Source organism: Carcharodon carcharias, chromosome 20, assembly GCF_017639515.1.
Source record: "Carcharodon carcharias isolate sCarCar2 chromosome 20, sCarCar2.pri, whole genome shotgun sequence".
Classification (NCBI taxonomy): Eukaryota; Metazoa; Chordata; class Chondrichthyes; order Lamniformes; family Lamnidae; genus Carcharodon; species Carcharodon carcharias.
Window position 1 is genome coordinate 80,252,367 of NC_054486.1, and position 21,185 is coordinate 80,273,551.

General features: G+C 43.3%; 1 protein-coding gene across 1 annotated transcript in view; it reads left to right on the forward strand.

Moving 5' to 3' along the window:
• The window catches only part of mdga2a (MAM domain containing glycosylphosphatidylinositol anchor 2a), a 912,278-nt gene that overhangs the window by 835,450 nt on the left and 55,643 nt on the right, over nt 1–21,185 (forward strand). Inside the window, exon 15 of the mRNA XM_041214670.1 lies at nt 14,559–14,717. Within this exon, the coding sequence (XP_041070604.1) occupies nt 14,559–14,717 (159 nt within the window). The remainder of the gene's footprint in view (nt 1–14,558; nt 14,718–21,185) is intronic.

The following is a 21,185-nucleotide window of genomic DNA, read 5'->3' on the forward strand; positions in this document are numbered from 1 at the left end:
AGAGATGGTCTTATCTGTGATTGATACCATGGGGGTAGCGAGGCCATGTGATATGACAAAGTGAATTAAATTCTGTTGAGTAATTGGAATGCAGCAATGATGGAAAAATGTTTTTAAAAGCATCTACTTCTTAATAAATTAAAATATCATTTTTTTCTATAAATTGCTTTGAGCAAAGAATTTGGAGGATATTTATGTAATAGCATTCTTTATGCACTGGCAGTCTTAACCAACCTTGTGTGCTGGACTCAGCATTTACTTTTCTTGAACCTTTACATTTTATTTTATAAATCCCATCACTGTCAATTACCCAAACATGAGGCCTTCAGAGCGACGTTGTTGGATAATAAAATGACCCCTGTCATTTTTAATGCCTCATCTTTATATTTAAGTAATTATTATGTGTGGATATAATGTTTACAGCAATTATGTATCATTGCTGGTTATTCCATTGATGCATTCCAATATACAGAACTTATCTTTGTGAATTTAAGATTAGCTTGTGGGATAAGATTCAAGGTTCAGAAAATGTAAAATCAAATAAGCACAACTGCTGGAAAATGTTACGTTATGACAGAAGCTTTGAGATCCATCCATAATGTGAGCTTCCGTTCAGATGAGACACTTCTTGTAAATGTCACTGGGAAAATGTAAATTTGCCCTGGTTGCTACAGGCCACTATGTAAAATGAACACATGCCAGCATAGAACATTAGCAAAGGCTGTTGACCAACGGCTTAAGGATGGTACAGCCCTGTAAAAGCTGCTGACTTAATTACAGCCCTGGTTATAAGCCATGTTGAAAAAGTACTTAAACAAGCTTTGTAACTAGAACTGGAGGTATATTCCACTTTCCTTCTCAGGAAATGAACTGCAGATGCTGGAAATGTGAAATAGAAACAGGAAATGCTCTGTCCTCTGCCTCCTTCACTGCTCCAATAAAGCTCAAGCCAAGACTGAGGAACAGCACCTTGGCTTTCTACTAGACATGTTGGCCTTCCACCCTTAACAATGAGTTTAAAAAAGCTTAACCCTTAACTACTACTGCTATTTTCTCTTGGATAGCAGGCACTGGCAATGAAGGGTAACTGCATCGGAGCTACTGGGAGTGGAGGAGGTTTTGGCTAGTGCTTGGGATGGGAATCCCCTATCGCTACATGGTGGGATTGTCTAGACTCTTGGTATAGGTGTGTCTTTGGTCTTCCATCTTCCTAAACCAGATTTTCCATGCTTCCCTCCATCTCTGCAGAATGGATTTACCCCTTCACTGGATCTATTTTTTTTTGTTTCTATACTTGCTTCATTACCACTTAAGCCTCTTGGCCTTTTACCATCATTTCTTTTCTCATTTAATCACACCAGCCCTCAACTTAAATTAGACCTTGCCTTTTCTTCTTTTCCTATCCTCTATGCTCTGGTTCTATACTTCTTAAAAGCTGCTAATTGTTCCGAGAATTGTTTTTCTTCCTTCACTTGTATTTGGATGAAGGATAGGGTACTGTGTGGGTTATGTTGCTAGTAACGTTGCCTTGACATATATTCCAGCTCTAATCATACCATAATGTTTGGAAATTTGAATTCAGTTTAAAAATATATATATATTAAAAATTAGTAAAAGTTGATATTGGTAAAAGTGAAGCTGCCAGATTATTATAAAAACCCAACTGTTTCACTAATGTCCTTTGGGGAAGAATATCTACTAGCTGTACCCAGTCTAATCTATATATAGCTTCCATCTCACATCAACGTGTTTGACTCTTACCTGCCCTCTGCAGTGGCCTAGTAAACCATTCAGCTGTAGCAAACTTAGACGACAAGGGATGGTCAAATAAGCACTGGCCTTGCCAGCGATATTTATATCTTGAAAGAATAATGAAATAAAGAAAGAGCCAGTACTTATATTGTGATTGTCATGATTTCAGGACATCTTAAAGCACTTTCCAACCATTGCTGTGGTTCCTTGACTCTCATGTTATGGCTTAAAATAGTTGTCCTGATTTATATTTGCATACTTCCTTGAGATCACCCCACATGCTTCCTTTCTGGGTGAAAAGCCCAAATTCCTTCAGTCTTTCCTTATCACTTGGGACTTTGACTCTAGAGCCCCAATAGTTGCTGCAGTTTCAGAATGCTGGGGGTTGGTGCTGGGTCAGGGGGTGTGCACTGGGGAAGAGTTATTGTTGGAAAACCTGGAAGTGAAGTTTAACTACATTGTGCAAGTGTTTTTTTTTCTCTGAGCAGATTCCCAGCCCAGAAGCCAGCTTGATTTTAAAACAGAAGATGCTGGAAACACTCAGCAGGCCAGGCAGTATCTGTGAAGAAAAACAGAGTTAATGGCCTGGATTTTCGCCCTCGAGGCTGGTGGGGAGAGTTGGGAAAATTCCTGGTTCAGGAGAAAGTGCACAACAAGGTGGGATCATCATTGCTGGGGCCAGGTGGGAGCTGGGGTCGGGCCAGCCGACCCAGGAAGAAGTGGAGGTGGGCTATTTAAAAGGCCCGCCCTGGTGCCGTGGGTCTTTGTCCCAGTGAAATAAAAAGCACAAAGGCCCTCCATGTCTCACCCTTCACATTCCCTTCACCCTCCAAAACTTACAATGCCCCATTCATGCCACTTCACCCCCCCCACCCACCACCTATGTCCCCTCATGCCCCTGATGCCAGGCTCTGCCCTTCCACCCACTCCCCCAACCCCTCAGGGCCCCTATGCCAGGCTCTGCCCTTCCACCCACCCCCCCAACCCCTCATGCCTCCTATGCCATGCTCTGCCCTTTCACCCACCCCTCACCAACACCTCATGCTCCCTGTGCCAGGCTCTGGCATTTCCATGACCATTGATCCACTCTACATTTTCTAGAACCAATGAACCCCACAGAGTAAAGTGGTACGTGTAAAGAAAAACTTTGAAAAAATGTAATCCGTTGATCACTTTCTCCTGTGAAGAAAAAGTCTGAATTGGAAGATAATAAAGAGTGTCAATCATCCAGGCCCTTTGACATATCAAAAACCACAAAACAAACACTTGGGCCTGAATCTGGGGTTATGAGGATGGGCGTGCGCCCGACCCAAACCCACGTCAAATAGCGCAAAAAGACGTTGGGCTCGTGTCCCGCTGTCATAGCACACGCGTGCAATATTGAGGTCGGCGACTCCCACATGCGCCCACCGACAACTAAAGGGCCAACTAAGGTCATTGGAAATAAAAACAAAAAAACTGCGGATGCTGGAAATCCAAAACAAAAACAGAATTACCTGGAAAAACTCAGCAGGTCTGGCAGCATCGGCGGAGAAGAAAAGAGTTGACGTTTCGAGTCGAAGGGTCATGAGGACTCGTAACGTCAACTCTTTTCTTCTCCGCCGATGCTGCCAGACCTGCTGAGTTTTTCCAGTTAAGGTCATTGGAAAGCCTATTGACCACAATTTTAGGTTGCCTGTGGGACTTGTAGCCGTCACATGGGCAAAACGGGTGGGCAGGATTCACGTTTTAATCATTTACTCATCCAAGGGCAGGATGAAATCTCCGTCAGGATATAAAAATTTTTTTAAAACTGAGGACAGCATTTTTATGAGGTATGTTTTCAGGTGCTTGATTGTGCTGCATGGACATTTTTTTGCAGCATTCTTGTGCTTTCTTTTATTATTTAGAGGTCTGCAGCTCCCTGAGGCATCTGTCTGCCTACAGGGAGCTCACTGGAAATGCTCACCAGCACCCATAGTGACATTGAAAAGGGTGCCCACCCTTTTTCCACCCCCATCGGTGGTGCTGATCCTTTCTCAGGGCGTGCTTCACGCTGGCTGGCCGTTAATTGGCCTTCCAGTGAGAAATCGCAATTGGGGGCCTGTTTCCTGTCTGCTCCCAGGTCTGCCAATTGCACGCGGTCGACAAGCACAAAATTCAGGCCTTGAAACCACTTGAATTATGTAAACAGACATTGTGAAGTTGATTACAGTTTGGAGAGCCTGAGCTGTCAATCAAACAATGTTTCTTCCGGGATACAGTTGTTCTGTTATTCTATTAGATGTCTGGTCTCTCAGCAAAGTGTACATTATGAGGCTTGGCTAAGAAGGATACAAAGAGGCTGCAAACGGATATTGACCAGGAGTCGATTATCTGGCCGTTGAACTTGCTCTATCAAGTAGGATCATGGCTAATCTTCAGCTTCAACTGCATTTTCCCACCCACTCTTCAGATCCTTTGATTTCCTGAGGGAACAAAAATCTGTCTATTTCAGCCTTAAATATATTCAAGAATGAAGTATCCACAACTCTCTGGATTCAAGACTTCCAAAAATTCACAATTCTCTGACTGAAGAAATTTCTGCTCATCTCAGTCTTAAATGATTGACCACTTAACCTGGGACTGTATCCCTGTGTTCTAACCAGGGGAAACAACCTCTCAGTGTCTACCCTCTCAAACCCCAGTTAAGTGATTGGCAGGAAGGTAGAAGATGGAGTATAATGTGGGGAATTATGAAATTATCTCTTTAGGTAAGAAAAATGAAAAAAAAAACAATTTTTTTTAAAAAGTAGGAATATTAAATGTTGGTATACAGAGTAATCACAGAAAATTAACGGGTAGGTATGGCAAGCAATTAGGAAGCCAAATTGTGTGTTAGCCTTAATTGCAAGGGGCTTGGAATGCAAGGGTAAATAAGTCTTACTGCAATCATATAGGGCCTTGTGAGAGCACAGCTGGAGCAGTGTAAACAGTTTTCATCTCCTCAGGTAAGGAAGGATATACTCACCATAGAGAGGACGCAACACAGGTTCATTAGACTGGTTTCTCATGTCATGCCCCAGTATAATATGATCTTTTAGTCAATACTTTTAAAAAGCTGGGACATAAACAATCTATTAAAATGGCTGCTGCAAATCATGTGACCTTTGGCATTTGAGCTACGGACAGTACCTTGTCTCAAGCGCATACCTAATTGAATATGGACATTTGCAGCTATACAGGGAATTCACACTTCTCTTTGTTTAATGCTAGGCTAACACAAAATAACCTTCTAAACTGATGTGATTTAATGCCCCTGAAACCATTGAAAAAGGTTGATCAGGATTATCAGAACAAATGTGTCATTATGAAACTAAGACACTGATTATCTCAACTACTCAGAGGTGGTAACCCACAACACAGGTGGTGGAATCAACATGAACACCGCCCCCCACCCCCCCTTATTTGGAAAGGACTTTGAACTTCTGCAAGTCACGTGATGAGATAGCCATTTTTTTCTGTTTTTTAAGACAATCAGCACCAGCTGTTTGCAGGTGGTTCCACCAAAAGGTCACTGAACCTACAGTTCAGTGGTCAGAAAGCCAAAGCATGAACTAGCTGCAAGTCACCAGGCAGCCAAGGTCATTAATAGCAATACCTTGGAAGTGGGAGGTCCCAACAGAGGGAAGGATTATCCAGACATGTTCCAACTTCATGTTCACTTGAAAACCAACCTACTATAAATTTGACTCCTAGAAACCTCATAGCCTGCTGTGAAACCTTTGCTTTACAAGACCTTCGTTTCAACATTAAAGCATCAAAACCATCCAAGAAACAACAAGCCTGCCTCCTGGGAGACCAGACACCATAAATCAGAGACTGAAATAATTGTAGGAGTATATTACTTTCACCTGTATCTAACCTTTGTGTGTGTGAGTGTGGCAGCAATCCAGGAGATGGTAAGTTTAGCATTTTCTGGAGGTAGTGATTATATGGTGTGGGATGGGGGAGTGGATGGGGAGTACAGCTAGGCTGAGGGTGTCAGGTTGATTGTAGCACAAGGGCTGGGGCAGATGTGTGCACTCAATGAGCTCTAAGGGTTAGGCAGAGACTGGGCTGACAGGGATAAGGTGATCAAGGGAGAATCAAAGATTAAGGCATCAAGTAAAGTTTGGAGAGGAGCCAAAGGTAGAGTATTGGTGATCAGGGATCAGTGATCACTGGGAGATCGGCGATGGGGACTGATGGATTGTTGATCAGGGATCAGTGATCACTGGGAGATCGGCGATGGGGACTGTTGGATTGTTGATCAGGGATGTGTTTTTACAAGTCACAAGCTGTAAAGGCACTTGGAATCATAGGACAGAATCTTTCCCTTGTCGAGTGGGCACATACCCGATCTGAATGGGAGAAAAATAGTGCGCAGTGATGTTGGGCGAGCGCCCTGACGTCACTGTGCACTCGTGGGATATTTCGGTTGGCGGATGCAGGCCAGAGGTGGCGGCGTGCCCGCCAACAATTAAGAGGCCTATTAATCAACCCTTAATCAATCAATTAATTGAATTGAATTTTTCACTGCCCATCCAACTTTATGGTTGGCGGGCGAGTGAAAAGGCCAAGCGGCCTCTGCATTTTTTGCAAAACCTCATCCACGGGTGAGATGAGATTTTGGCCTTTGATTAAAAAAAAAACTTTTAAAACTAATTTTTAACATGTCACTGCTCATGTTTTCCTTAATTTTAAAATCGGTATTTGTGAAGTTAAAAATCTTCAGCTACCTGAGCCAGCTCTGTGCCTTCAGGGAGCTTCCTATGAGCGCACCCCCCGCACACATGCACTGACTTCCGCTCTCGCCCTCCTCTGCCCCCTGGGCAGTGCTGAGTGTCTCAGCACGCGGTTCATGATCGGGGCCCGATCGCAGGCGTTGGTTGGTTTTGCGGCGGCTTCTGGGCCCGCTCTCCGCACCCGCCCGATGAGGGGAAAATCCTCCCCATGGAATCATAGAATGCTTACAACACAGGAGGCCATTCAACTCGTCGTGCCTGCACCAGCTGTCTGAAAGAGCAACCCACAAAGTCCCATTTCCCCACCTTTTCCCTGTAGCTTTCTCTTTTGAAAGCCCTGATTGCATCCGCCTCTGCCACATTCTCAGGCTGTGCATTCCAGATCCTAACCACTCATTTACCTGATGAATTCAACCCTTCTATAGCCTTTTACCTGCTCGATTCTCGAGGCCTTGGAAACCCAGCCAATATGGTTTAAAGATAGAAACCTTAGTAAAATGTAGGCACACAGAGGTTTCAATAATCGACTAGTATCCTGAGACTGGATTGGTTGCTCTCCTTTAAAATCAGAAGTGGGGCAGGTTTGAGACAGCTTGTGTCCATTTCAGATTTTAAAACGATAACTTCCTGCCTGACTCAAACCCACTCGTTTTGAGGGTTAAAATTAATCTTGAAGGATCATTCTCATGGCCCTTCTCTGCATTGTCTCCGGCACTTGAATGCTACCTTGCTCCTTGGCCAGCAGAACTGGCCACATTACTCAAGATATGATCAGGATAGAGCACTGTACAGTTTGGTCACAGCTTCATCTTCTTGCATTCTACTGCTTTGGTAATCAATATTAAGTATTGCAGAATTCTTTGTAAAATTGGCAACAGGCACTGAAATGTCCCTTGGCAGAGTGCCCCAAAACACAATAGCTTCATAAATGCTTTAAAGTGTTTTTATAACTGCATATTATTTATCAGAAAGCAATAGTGTAGTATTCTATCCATCATAAAGGAAGTGCACAGGAGTATTCAATCTCCTAGGTACAACTTCTGTTTCAATTCATTTTACTAACTGGAAATGCAGCATTAATAATTTCACCTCATTATATCTCATGAATGCTCCTGCAGCTGTCATTTTTTGGAATATAAAAATAATAGCCCATCAGGGACTTGATTTGTACCCTTTCTAGACAATCTCTGGCTGGGAGGGGTGGATGGTCTTGTGGGTGCAGTTGTCAGGGGATGCTTTCTGCTATAAGTCATGTTACTAATGCTAAGTGCAGGCTTTTTTTCTCCAATTGTAGAAGAGAATAACTGCCCCACTGATCATGAATATTTAATCAGCCATCTACAATATTTTGAACATGCGAGTCAGATTTTTAATTCTTTCTTTCTCGCTGGGTACACTTCAATTGCGGAAGAGCCACAATCCTCGATCGTAAAGGCTGGGCCTGCAGACTCGCATGAGGCTGTGCAGCATTGAAGCAGAAATCCAATCAGTGTATTTTCCTGAAATGCTCGCATTGCTTTAACAAGTGTTTGTTACTTCAATGGAGGAACAATATCTTCCTCCACTTTTGAAAGAGCTGTTGTGTGGAACAACGAAGTAATGGTTATTAAATAGGTAATATAGCATGGGAATTCCCTGCTTCACTTATTCACACAGTCAAAGCTTTCATCATAAAAAACTATGACATTATATCACCAAAGCACAGTGATGCCTCATCTTCCCATTACCTGCAAGAACAATTCAGTATTTTATAATTCAGTACTTTATAAATAACTAATGATGACAGCAGATGATCCCTCTTTCAAAGGAGAATTTTTATGATACAATAATTAATATTTGATGGGAATATTTCCACGTTTTAAGGTGGTTTATCTTATATTTTGTTTTCTGATCACGAACTTTTTTTAGTATATGTATTATGACACTGAAACACTAACACTGCTATAATAAAGCTAGCTCTTCTAAATTGGTAAAACAAACAGTGAAATCACAATTTGAACTAAAATTTAAAAATGCATTAAATCTGTTCCCCCGATCTCCCGATCTCATTGAGTTTCTCATCCCACATCCGCTCTGTCCTATTAGCATCCTTTAATTTTATCATTGCTAATCTTTTTACCTTAGAATATGTTTGCACAACTATTTATCATTTTCGTTCTTGTGGGAAGTTTCAGAGAGGTGTTTTACACTGAAACTGAGTTTGAAGGCTAATTTTTCAAATAGTTGACAGCTCAGCCTTGAACAGTTGACGAGGCTGCATCATAATTGTGACTGGCTCAATTTGTAATATCGTTTTGCATGTCAAAACCAAAAAGCAGCTGCCAAATGACTATAATCAATTGCTTCCTCTGCAGCCTAACAGCAACCAAATAATTAAGCACATCCAGGGTGTCTGAAGAGTAAAAGACTTCACGTTCTCTATCTTTGAGTAGGAACACAGTAGTGCAGCATTTACAATGAGAGTAAAGTAGCTTTAAATTCAAATTGTTCTCAGAACTTCTAATACAGTAGCAAATGAAAAAAGGACAAACAACTAGATTGATTTTAACTTCCAAGCGGAGGAGTTAAAAACAATAATAAGAACTTACATTTGCATTGCACCTTTAACATTATAAAACATCCCAAGACGCTTGACAAGAGCATTTTAAAAACAAAAGAGCAAGTCACCTATTAGGTCAATTGACTAAAAGTCTGGACAAAGAGGTAGGTTTTAAGAAGTGTCTTAAAGGAGGAAAGTGAGGTAGAGAGGAAGAGAGGTGTAGAGAGAGAATTCCAGAGCTAAGGCCTTTGTAGTTGAATGCACAGCTACCAATGGTGGAGCGATTGATTTTGGGGATGCTCAGGAGTCCAGAATTAGATGAGTACAAATACCTCGGAGGGTTGTGTGGCTGAAGGAGGTTACAGAGATAGGGAGGGAATGAAGCCATGGGGGGATTTTAAAACAAGGATGAGAATTTTAAAGTCAAGATGTTGCTCAACCAAGAAAACTGTTTCTGGGAAGAGAGAGAATCAGCAGCTAGGGAAGGGAGTTTGGAGTGGGAACCAGAAACAATGGCTTCAGTCTTTCCTATATTTAATTGAAGGAAATTTCTGCTCATCTAGTACTGGATGTCAGCTAAGCAGTCTGATAAGTTAGCAACAGTGGAGGGAGGCAGTGGTGAGATAGAGCTGGGTATCATCAGTGTACATGTGAAAACTAACACTGCTCTCAAATGATGTTGCCCAGGGACAGCTTGTAGATAAGAAATAGAAGGAGGTCAAGTATATATCCTTGAGGGACACCAGAAAAAACTGTGTGGAAGTAGGAAAAGAAGATACTGCAAGTGATTCCCTGGCTATTGTTAGGTAGATAGAGATGGAACCAGGTGAGAGCAGAGCCACCCAACTGGATTACAGTGGAGAGGCGTTGGAGGAGTTTGGTGTGGTCAACCGTGTCAAAGGTCAAGAGGATGAGATGAGAAAGTTTACAATTGTCACGTTCACATGGAATGTATTTTGTGAATTTGGTAAGAAACATTTTGGTACTGTGGCAGGAGAGGAAACCTGATACCTGGAGTTCTGGGAAAGGTGAGAAAGGATTTTGGAGGTGTCAACACTTTCAAGGACTTTGGAGACAAAAGGATAGTTGGAGAGCAGATGGTAGTTTGCAAGGACAGTGGGACCAAGGGTGGTTGGTTTGAGGAGAGGGCGATGACTGCAGATTTAAAGGAGAGAGGGACAACTCCTGAAGGGAAAGAACCATTAACAATATTGGCTAACACTGGGGGCCAGGAGGGGATATGGGTAATCAGCCATTTAGTGGGAATAGGGCCAAGGGTGCAGGAAGTGGATCACATGGACAAAATAAGCTTGGAATGGAGATAGGGGAGAAACTAGAAGAAGGTACAAGTTCAGAGCTAGGACAGGGGGAGCTACAGAGGAAGGTTGCTCAGGTGGGTAAGGAATTGAGGGATGCAGCAGACACAGCTGATTGGACCATTTTGATCATAGTGGTGCTAGTGGAATAGAAACCTGATATGATTCTACTCTTTTCTGGATTTAACCTATGAAGGTTTTTAGGCAAGCAGGAAACTGCAATGCAAGTGTCAAGTATTTAAACCCCCAATTAACCCACAATTTAACATAGAATACTGGCTTTAACAGCCAGTGTATTTGTTTTCTGAGTTGTGTGGGACTCGCCAGGTGAGAGCACAGTGGACAATGCTTATTAAGTGAAACTGACAGGCTGGGAAGCATTCAAAGAATGAAACTGAACAACCGCAGCCATACTTAGAGATGAGAGGCTGGTGCTGACAGTACCTATTCCAAGAGTGTGCTCTCACTGCTTAATGGATGCTTTCCAACTTCTTAGAAGTAATTTTATCTGTCTTGGCCTTTACTTGCCTTGATCTACACTGCCCACATGCCAGCTTTCACTGCAGCATGGGAGCAGCTTAAGCAGCTCTACCTTGGACCTCTGATGAGGAACAAGAAGATCAGCAACACCATCAGCAGCAGGAGCAAAAACAACAGCAGCATCAGCTTCTCAGGCTCATGCTGCTCCACAGGACAAAAGAGAAAGACACAGAAATCCAGTTTGCAGGAGGTGAGTACCCCCAACATAGGGCCTATAGGCAAAGGATCAACTCTCTCAACACGTCTGAACACCAGTACTGAGGAGACGCAGGTTTTTTCGGCAGGTCATTGCTGATATCTGCAGCCCTCTGGAACAAGACATCCTCCCACTGGACCAGATGGGCACACATTGCCAGTGGCTGTCAAGTTGAACCCCTCCCCAGCCATTTCTCTGCCTGTCTCTGGAGTTCTGCGTTCTCTTCACCGACAATAAGCAGAGAGCAATGATTATGAGAAATGATTATGTGGAGTGGGGGAAAAGAGGAGGGTAAATGTGAGGCATGGATGCAAGAGAATAATTGAATGACTGTGAGTGTCAGTGTTGGCTGTTCAGTTGGGGATGTGAGGAGGTGCCTGGGGAGAGATGAATGAGTGAAGCTGCAAGCTGTGTTGTTGTGAGAAGTGCTGTGCAGTAGAATGCAGGGTGAGTCAGTGTGAGGGGTGGGTGGGTGGGAGCTTGGCATCTGAAAGTGTTATGTCTCACCTTTCCTGCATGCCTGAGACCTTCAGTCCTTTTGGGGCACTGTCTCTGGGATTGAGTAACCACATTCCTGCTGCTCATGCCAGCTTGGTCTGAGAGGTTGTCCTCTTCTCTGGCAAACATCACCTCACTTCAGTTCTTCAAATCCCAGAGCAGGGCATCCAGGTGAGGCTAAGAAATCGGGGGGTGGGGTGGGGGTGGCAGCCTTCCCGGGTCTCCTTTCCATTCCTGTGTTTGCTGAATGATCAGGAATTAGTGCACAGTTTAATCATTCTAACCCCTGCCAGGCCTTTAACTAGAAATCCATCCTTTGACACATGCAATGCACCATCCCACCCACCATCCCACCTACTTCCTCAAGTGTCAGGAAGACCAGAAACGGATTGCTAATGCTGTGGCTTTGTTAAACAGCCATGGTAAAGCCTGTTTCAATTACAAACAGGTCTCAGACCCGCTACCTCACCCCCATTGTGTGTGAGTCTGTTAAGATCCCACCCATTGTGTTGAAACCACTTCACATTCAACTCAGTTTTGTTTACAGATTCCATTTTTCAGATTGACCTGCCCAGTCTGATTCTAACCTTGATTCTAACATGACCACAGCACATACTAGTTTTAAGGAAACCTCTCATGCTCTAAACTGATGGCATTATGGTACTGTTTGGATTTTTTAATGTTCGAATCAGTACGCCCTAGGGTGGTGGTTTCAGCAACTGTAATGAATGTTGTTCTAAAAATTATTTAAAATTCTAATAAATTAAAAGCAAGACTATTCCCCTAGTGAATGCTCTCTCCAACCATTGCTCTGAGCCATGACTGAGAGTCTGCCAAGATAGGGATGTGCATCTCATTTCCATTTAAATATTATTAATGGCGATGTTGAAGATCAAATTGTTGCACTCACCAAACATCAAACTTTGCACTTTGATCTCCACTGAGGAAAAGTGGACCCCGACAATTTATCAGTTCAAGTTATTCTTTCAAGCATGCAGAAGTGTTTTGTGAGAAAGTGCAGGTCTTTGCTGGACAATCTCTGTGCAGTCAGTGACCTGTCTTCTATTCCTTTGCTCATCCCTCACAGAGTCGTATTTGCCATTCAGGATGTCTTTTCCACTCCATTGCTACAGGTGTACATTCTGAGGTATTGTTTGGTTTCACAATCACCATTAGTTTGTATGTGCATCATACAGTTGGAACTGGGAAAGTCTGGTTTCTATAGACTAAAGGGCCAATCTCTCTTAGCTTTTTGCATGGGAATTCTTACCCCTCCTCCCCCAAGTGCCAAGAAGCAGAAAAATTGTGCTGAACAATGATCAATTTTACTGGTGAGTGGGGTCAATGACTAGACCAGGGCGAGTGGCAGGATCACGTGCCATGTGAGGCCTCGAGAGATTTTTAATTCCCGGACTTAATTTCTATCTCGAGGCTTGGACTCCTGTCCATCTAAGATTGAAACCACTTGGGGACTTGGTAGATCAGTCTCCAGGAATAAGAGAAGTGGGTGGGAGTAGGTGGGAGACAGTCTAAACAGGGATCATAGTTGGAAGCGTGAGAGGGAAACCCTGGGCAGTGGAGACCCAAGGCTTCCTTTTGTGGTCCAGAAACACATGCCTGCATCTCCTGGCCAAAAAGGAAACTCAAAAAATGTTTTGCAGACTTCCTTCTATGGGTTTCTTCTGACCCTGGATCCATTTCCTGGCAGAGAAGCCATACAAGTTTTGGGTTAAGATAAGACAGCCAACTAGTATTTACCTATATATTTAAAGAAGGACCCCATTGATTTCAAATGGGTATGGTGTCTGCAATTTAGATCTCCCAGAATGTGCTATAAGACCAGCACACAAGCCTCCTGCTCCACCATTACTGCCCCTGCCCTCTCCTATGTTTTGATGTGAGGAGGTTATAATTGTCCCCATTGGCACTACTCCTATTTTGTCCAATTTTCCTGAAGTGGTCCAGAGTAGTGTGTTTCTCTGGTGTTTAAATTGCGGCTTCCTTACTTTGGGTATTGATGAGGTGTGTGGCAGTACTGTACTTGGTTGATCTTCTTATACAGTCTCTCAGTGTTCACAGCTTTATCCTGCCCCTGGGTTAGTGTCTGTGCTTCAATCTGATGTGAAAGTAGAGATTCCAACCAGACGAAACTGGATACTTTCCAACCTTTATGCAGCTTTTTGACTAGCTGGCCACAGAATGAAATTGTCACTATACCTGAAGAAAGATTCACAATTCTATCATCCTACTGTCCTGATTTTAAAAAAAAAAAAGATTTTGTGGTAAAACCCCTTACATTGAGCCACAAATATAAATCCTAACACCTTTAGATAAATGCACACCTCATCCAAGCATTGATTTCTAGGCACTGAATAATTTTCTTTTCACTTCCAATATTTTATGATCAGATGTAAGATTTAAATGCAAGATCCCAATTATAGTGAACAATACATTTTGGTTCACGCAATATTCTGCTCACTACTACAGTTAGAGTATATAATTTCACCCAACTACACTTTTTTTTCTTGGCAGTAAATTGCTGTTGTGCTTATTGATATTGGATAGTTCAGGGGTACTCGGCCTGAAGCAGCACGTTGCCAGGAGTCACACCCGATGTTCTCAGAAATCAAGCTAAATTGACTAAGTGTCTAAGTGATATATAGAAAATCTAGTACAAAACAATCCTTCACAGGCTGCTATCTTTGTACAGATCAAAAGTAAGCCCTTGTTAAAATAACAACATTGATTTAAGATTAAGGATGAAAGAGACCCAGGCAGGGTAGCCTACAATCTCTGTCCTGATTCATAAAAATGTTATTCTTAAAAATATCAATTATGGAAGTAATTAATTACTATTAAAATGGTTCTAATTGACACCAAGTGTGTTTTATGCAATTATCATTTAAAATGAAATGGAGACAGATGAATGTTTCTTATACAGAAATCTTAATTATTTTTCTTTGTCTCTGCAGGTTACTACATGTATATAGAGACTTCCCGTCCTCGAACGGAAGGTGAAAGGGCTCGACTCCTAAGTCCTATTTTCAGCACACTGCCTAAAAATCCATATGGATCCACTAACAGTGCTTACTGTGTCAGCTTCTACTATAACATGTATGGAAAGCACATAGGTATGTGTGAATTAACATAATTTGTTCACCTGTGTTTGAACTATGAACACGTTCATAGCATCTTAACTTTATAACATTTAATGCTTTGGTACATGGCCAATGGAATACAGAAGAAATGTGAGCAAAATAATACAGCTAGGAGCAGGAGCATGAACATAATTTAAATAATGGGCAGCATTGAAAGCAGCAGGATAATAGTGTGTATTCTTGTACTGTTCAAATCAAGTCAGATAGTAAGTATTTTCTTGCAATACACTTTGGGCACAGGAACATCACCATGGAGTGCACCAGGATCAGTTAATAATTGGAGAAATTGCTAATAACAGCTAGTCTCATTATTTTAAATGATCTTTTTTGAAAACCTTTGTACGCAGGCAAGCAATTTGGAAAATAAAACTCTATAATAGAATATTAGGTAAAATTTACCAATCCCCAGGGGGTTGCAACCAGTGAATCAAGACTTAGTGCAGTCTTCAAATCAAGGAGAGCTGCCCACCCCCACTGCAATATTTCCAGCAGCAGGGGAGGCCCAATTAATGGAAACCTAAAAGCCTTCTCCCAGTGCTGCTGAGACTTTATCCGCAGTAGGGGAAGCCAGCGCCAAATGTTCAGCCCATAGTTGAAACCTGACAAATTGGTGGCTGGGCAAGACTGGTGGGTGCCTCCTTTTCATGCCCCCTGTGCCAGTCAGAGGCCCCCAACTACAAGGTGCTCTTCCCGCCACCAACCCCCCTCACCACCCCCTCCAATTTTCCCTCCTCACCTGGTCTGTCCCATGTCCCTCACAAGGGACTGCTAGCCCCAGCAAGCCTCACTGCAGTCACAGCAGTAGCCAGCGCTCCCGGGGGTGCTGCTGGGACCAGAGAGCCATTTGATTGACCAGGAGCTCTCGGAGTCGGGACCTCCTCCCTGGTGGGAGCAGAAGCCCATCTCAGGTCAAATAAAGACCTGACAGCTGTTAAATGGCTGCGGGGTGAGCCTTCCATGCGGATTTGAGCTTGCCTCTGAATTTTACCGCAGGGGACAGGAACCCCAACCCCAGCGTAAAATTCAGCCCATAGGATTTGACTGATGGTCACGTAACTTTGACTGGCACGATGTAATGCTCACAGCTCTAGCTACAGTTTTTTTTATTGTTCAAGGGATGTGAGTGTTGCTGGCAAAACCAGTGTTTATTTCCCATCCCTAATTGCCCTTGAGAAGGTGGTGGTGAGCTGCCTTTTTGAACCACTGCAGTCCATGTGCTGTAGGAACACACACATTGCTGTTAGGAAGGAATTTTCAGAATTTTGATCCAGCAATATTGAAGGAAAAGTGAGATAGTTCCAAAGGTTGTGTGTGCCTTGGAGGAGAATTTGAAGGTCGTGTTGTGCCCCTGCATCTGTGCCTAGCTTGTCCTTCTAGGTGGTAGAGATCACAGATTTGGAATGTGCTGTTGAAGGAGCCTTGGTGAGTTGCTGTTTGCATCTTGTAGATATGCTGTACATTGCTGCCATTGTGCATCAGAGGTGGAGGGAACGAAAGTTGAAGTTGGTGAATGGGGTGCCAATCAAGCCAGCTGCAAGGCCCTGGATGGTGTCCAGCCTCTTGAGTGTTGTTGGGGCTGCACTCATCCAGGCATGTGGAGTGTATTCCATCACACTCCTGACTTCTGCCTTGTAGATGATGGACAGGCTTTGGGGTGTCAGATGAATTACTTACTGCAGAGTTCCCAGCCTCAGAACTGCTCTTATAGCCACAGTATTTATATAGCTAGTCCAGTTCAGTTTATGGTCAATGGTAACCTCCAGGATGTTGATAGTGGGGCATTCAATGATGGTAATGCCATTGAATGTCAAGGGACGATGGTTAGATTCTCCCTTGTTGGGGATGGTCATTTCCTGGCCTTTGTGTGGCACGAATGTTACTTGCCACTTATCAGCTCTACCCTGAATATTGTCCAGGTCTTGCTGCATATGGAATACTATTGATTGTTGACCACTCTCCAAAAGTGGAATGTGCTTCATTATAGCATTCCTAGGGAGATCACTGAGAAAACCATTGGATTCTTCAAGGGAGGCATTTGCTGCTGTGAAAGATCAGAAGGGGCTTTGGAATATGCTTTTGGTTATGCATCCAACAGAGTTGTAACTTGCTGTGCTCTGTACAAGTTTGCCGTCCAAAAAGGTCTGGATATGGTGATGATTGGGGAGCTGGACCTAGCTGCTTTAGATATACAAAACATAGACTGGACCAGCATGGGGACCATCAATTCAGAGGACAATGTTCTTACCTGTTCAACATAGTTTACCATTGTCACCAATAACATTACATCTTCCATATCGCACTATGAATTAAAACTCCTTCAACACAATCCAAACTAGAACGCTACATCATATCACATTAGATTTGCCCTCTTTAAGCCTACATGACCATGCCAATTTAAATATTCTGAGTGAATAAATCAACAACAGTAACTTGTATTTCTATAGCACCTTTACACTAATAAAATGTCACATGGTACTTCACCAGGAGCTTTATTGAACAAAATTTAACATCAAACCACAGAAGATATTAGGGCCGATGATGAAAAATTTGGTTAAGTAACTTTCAAGGAGTGTCTTAAAGGAGGAAAGACAGGATGTGAGGTGGAGTGTTTAGGGAGGGAATTGCAGAGTTTAGGGTCTTGGCAGCGGAAGGTATGGCCACCGATGGTGGCATGATTCAAATTGGGGATATTCAAGAGACCAGAATTGGAGTGCAGATACATTAGAGGATTGAAGGGCAGGGGAGATCACAGAGACAAAGAAAGGTCCTAAAGGGTGTCTGCTGTTTGAACTTTTCCACACAGGCACCAGGTTGTTGCAGCTTATTGGCAGTAAAGCCTTGGAACAAGAACACAAATTGAAACATAGAGATGAGGATTTGAAGGATTTAAGGATCAGAAGGGTGAAAATTTCAAAATCTAGGTGTTTCTTAACTGGGAGCCAATGTAGGCCAGTGAGCACAGGGGTGATGGGTGAACAGGACTTGGTTTGTGTTAGGACGCAGGCTGAAGCATTTTGGATGATGACAGGTATACATAGGGTTGAACTAAGGAGGCCAGTTGGGAGTGTGCTGGAATGGTCAAGCCTGGAGGCAACAAAGGCATGGAAGAGGGTTTCAGCAACTGATGAGCTTAGGCAAGGGCAGAGTCAGGTGAAGTCATAGGGAGGGAAATAAGCAGTCTTAGTTGTTGGGTCAAATATGACACCAAGGTTGCAAACAGTCAGATTCAGCCTCAGACAGTTACCAGGGACAGTGATGGAGTCCGTGGCAATGGCTTCAGTCTTCCTAATATTTATTTGGAGGAAATTCCTGCTCAATCCAATAGTGGATGTCAATTTAGAGACATTGGAAGGGTCAAGAGAAGTCATGATGAGTTAGAGCTGGGTGTCATCAGTGTACATGTGGAAACTGAGGCTTTGTTTGCAGGTGGTATAACTGAGCAGCAGCATGTAAATGAGAATATAGGTGGGGACCAGGGATAGATCCTTGGAGACACGAAAAGTAATGGTGAAGGAGTGAGAAGAGAAGCCATCACAGGTATTTCTGCTATTGTTGGATAGATCTCCGTCATCAATGTAGCCTTGATGAATAACTGAGTATAGAATCAGCACAGTTATTGCAATATTTCAGAGAGTTCAAAAGTATAAATAAGCCATACCATGCTGTGTCATAGCAGCCTTCCCCTGAATGACAAAAAATGCCTTTATTCCATTTTACTGCTTCTCCTAGATATGATCTGAGGGCTAGTACACAAGAGATGGTTGGCTGTTCCTGTGGTACTGAAGGCTCATGGGATTGAAGTGGCCCTTGTCTCCTGGCAGGTTTACCTGGGAGAGACTGGCTGCTTCTTTGGAGCTTATGTCTAGGCAGCATGATGTTGCCTCATGTAACCATGTACTATAAGGAGAGAAAAAAATCTGTTACATGACCTGGAACAGTTCACTGAACTGCGTATGGCAGGAAGCTACTGGATAGCAATCATCAGTCAGAATCTTGACTGTTTTTTGTTTCCTTCACTAAGCTGGGAGCTTGTTTGTGCCAATATTGCTACGACTGAAATAATATTGCTTAACACAGACTGTGTATTAACTATTGGACCATCTTTGTTCACATGACTCAGATGTTCACTGGGAAGCTCATTGGGGAAGCTACTCTGCATTTTAATTTCTTTTTATCTAGTGCTTCCAGAAACTAATGAGCCAAATTGTAGTTGGGGACAGCATCATTTAATTGGCTGCACCCAACTAAAATATGGCCCCAGGTCTTTTGTTAAGCCTACTGAAAGCTAGAACTACTGAAGATTGACCTGGTCATATCATGTGAACTTACAATATGGGGCTGGATTTTATGGTTTCTGACATGCTAAGGAGGTGCAATGGGAAGTATGTGGTCCACTCGCTCCTGCCCCCCACTTTTTAGCACATCGAATCAAGCATTGGCTGCCTGGCAGGAATTCTGGTCCTTTTGCATTGTGAAGTGGGGGGCTCCATGTCCAGTCAGGTGTCGAGGGTGAAATGTCCAGTTGGTGAGAGATTAGACCAGGGACCAGAAGTCCGTTCCTGCCACCAATTTAAAGCTTCACTTTCCCCTCACTCTCTCCGCAATTATTAAGTCAGCCTATAAAAACTTTAGAAATAAAGTCTACTAATGTCCCAAAGCTGCCACCTTCAGCAGCAGACTCTGCTGCTACATGCAGCCATGGTCCTATTTGCAGGCCTTTTCTTCCATCGTTGTGCCACCTCCTCATACCTAGCGTAACTTACTCCCAACGTATTTCCCATGTGACTCACGAAAAATAGAGTGCACAACGAAAAATTGCAGTCGATTGGCTTTTTAACAAGCTCAATAGTTTGTTAGATGGTCTTTTGAAAAGGGCACATGGGCTTTCAATTTCAGCACCAGCTCACCTTCCATGTTACTGGAGATTGGTGGGAAGACATCAGACTGCTGACTCAACATCATCACACCGTATTTATTTAAGGCTGTGGGGGTGAGAGGGAGGTTGGCCTACCCAAACTGCAGCAGTGAAAGCTACCCCATGGTTTCTAATGGTCAAATGGAAACTTAGCGCTAGTGCAGGATGAACAATCAACATCACTTCAACCTAATTAGACTGCAATAAGATTGCTCCTTCACAGCGCACCAATATATAGACACAATATTTTATCCACGTCATTCATCACAAACCAATTTATTTGAAGTCAAGATCATTGCTGATGGCAGATTGTACAGAACTTGTCTAAGCAATATTCTGTTCTGAGAAATTTTCATTTTTCAAAGCGTTTTTAGCTGGAAACTGTGCCAAGCCACAAGATCTTGACGCACAGTGGGTTGCCCCAAGAAGCTCCATTGAAAATTGAAATACACTCTGCTGCTCTGACATTTATCGTGTGTGACAGAACATCAACATTCTCTGATCTTTGTAAAGGCAACATGCATGGCACTTGGCTCTCATCAGATGCAATTTAGCAAAGTGCATGTCCTCTTGGAAAACAGAAGAGTGGAACTCCAAAGCAGTTATGAAAACTTTGATAATTGGCACAATGTGCCAAATAAATTAGGATCGTGTTAACAGCCGGCAAATGACACAGCCAGTCTGTTCAACCCTTGAATTATTGTTGGTTGCCTCAGGCACTGTTATATGGAGGCAAAATACTGTGGATGCTAGAAATCTGCAATCAAAGCAAAAAAGGTTGAAATAATCAGCAGGACTGTGGAGAGGGGAAAGGAGTTAATGGGCTGGATATTACCAGCTCCTAGGTTATGGAATTGGAGGCAAAGGGGCCAGTAAAATAGGAGGTGTTGGGTAGATGCTTCTCCCTGATGCCATCTCAGCGGTGAGTAGGGTGGCAGGTCAGTGTGTGGAATGGCTGCCAGCGCCTCGGAAGCAGGCAATTGATTTGCATAATTAATGCCCCAGTTAGGCTCTGTGGAGCAGCTCTGGGATGGGAAGGTTGGCAGGTGGGGGGCTGCATTGCAGCATAAGGCTCCATGGTCCAAAGAGGGTGCTGCAAGGTAGGTCAGTCCCCACAGCCCAAACAATCTCCTGGGACTGGCCTCCCATCAGACCTTCAGCTCCCTGAATTTTCCATTTTTAATTCACTTATCTGGAGGTGCCCTTGCAGTCTCCGACCTGCCTCAGCAGTGTCCACCTCTCCCATGTGGCTGCCAAGGCTTCAGAGCTGCTGGCTGTCTGATTGGGCTAACAGCATCAGGAGCCTGTCTGCCACTCTTAATTGGACCCAGGCCAATTGGAAGACCATCTCCAGTAAGATAGCCAAGCCAGTTCTGCTGCCAGCAAGTGCGGGATCTGGATCCCACTTAGTCCTGACATCAGGGTCCTGAATGCCATGGTAAAATTGAGTCCAATATTTCAGGCCCATGTTTCTTTATCATAATTGTTATATGGGGCCCTGTAGCTGTAAAATTGGAATAATAATA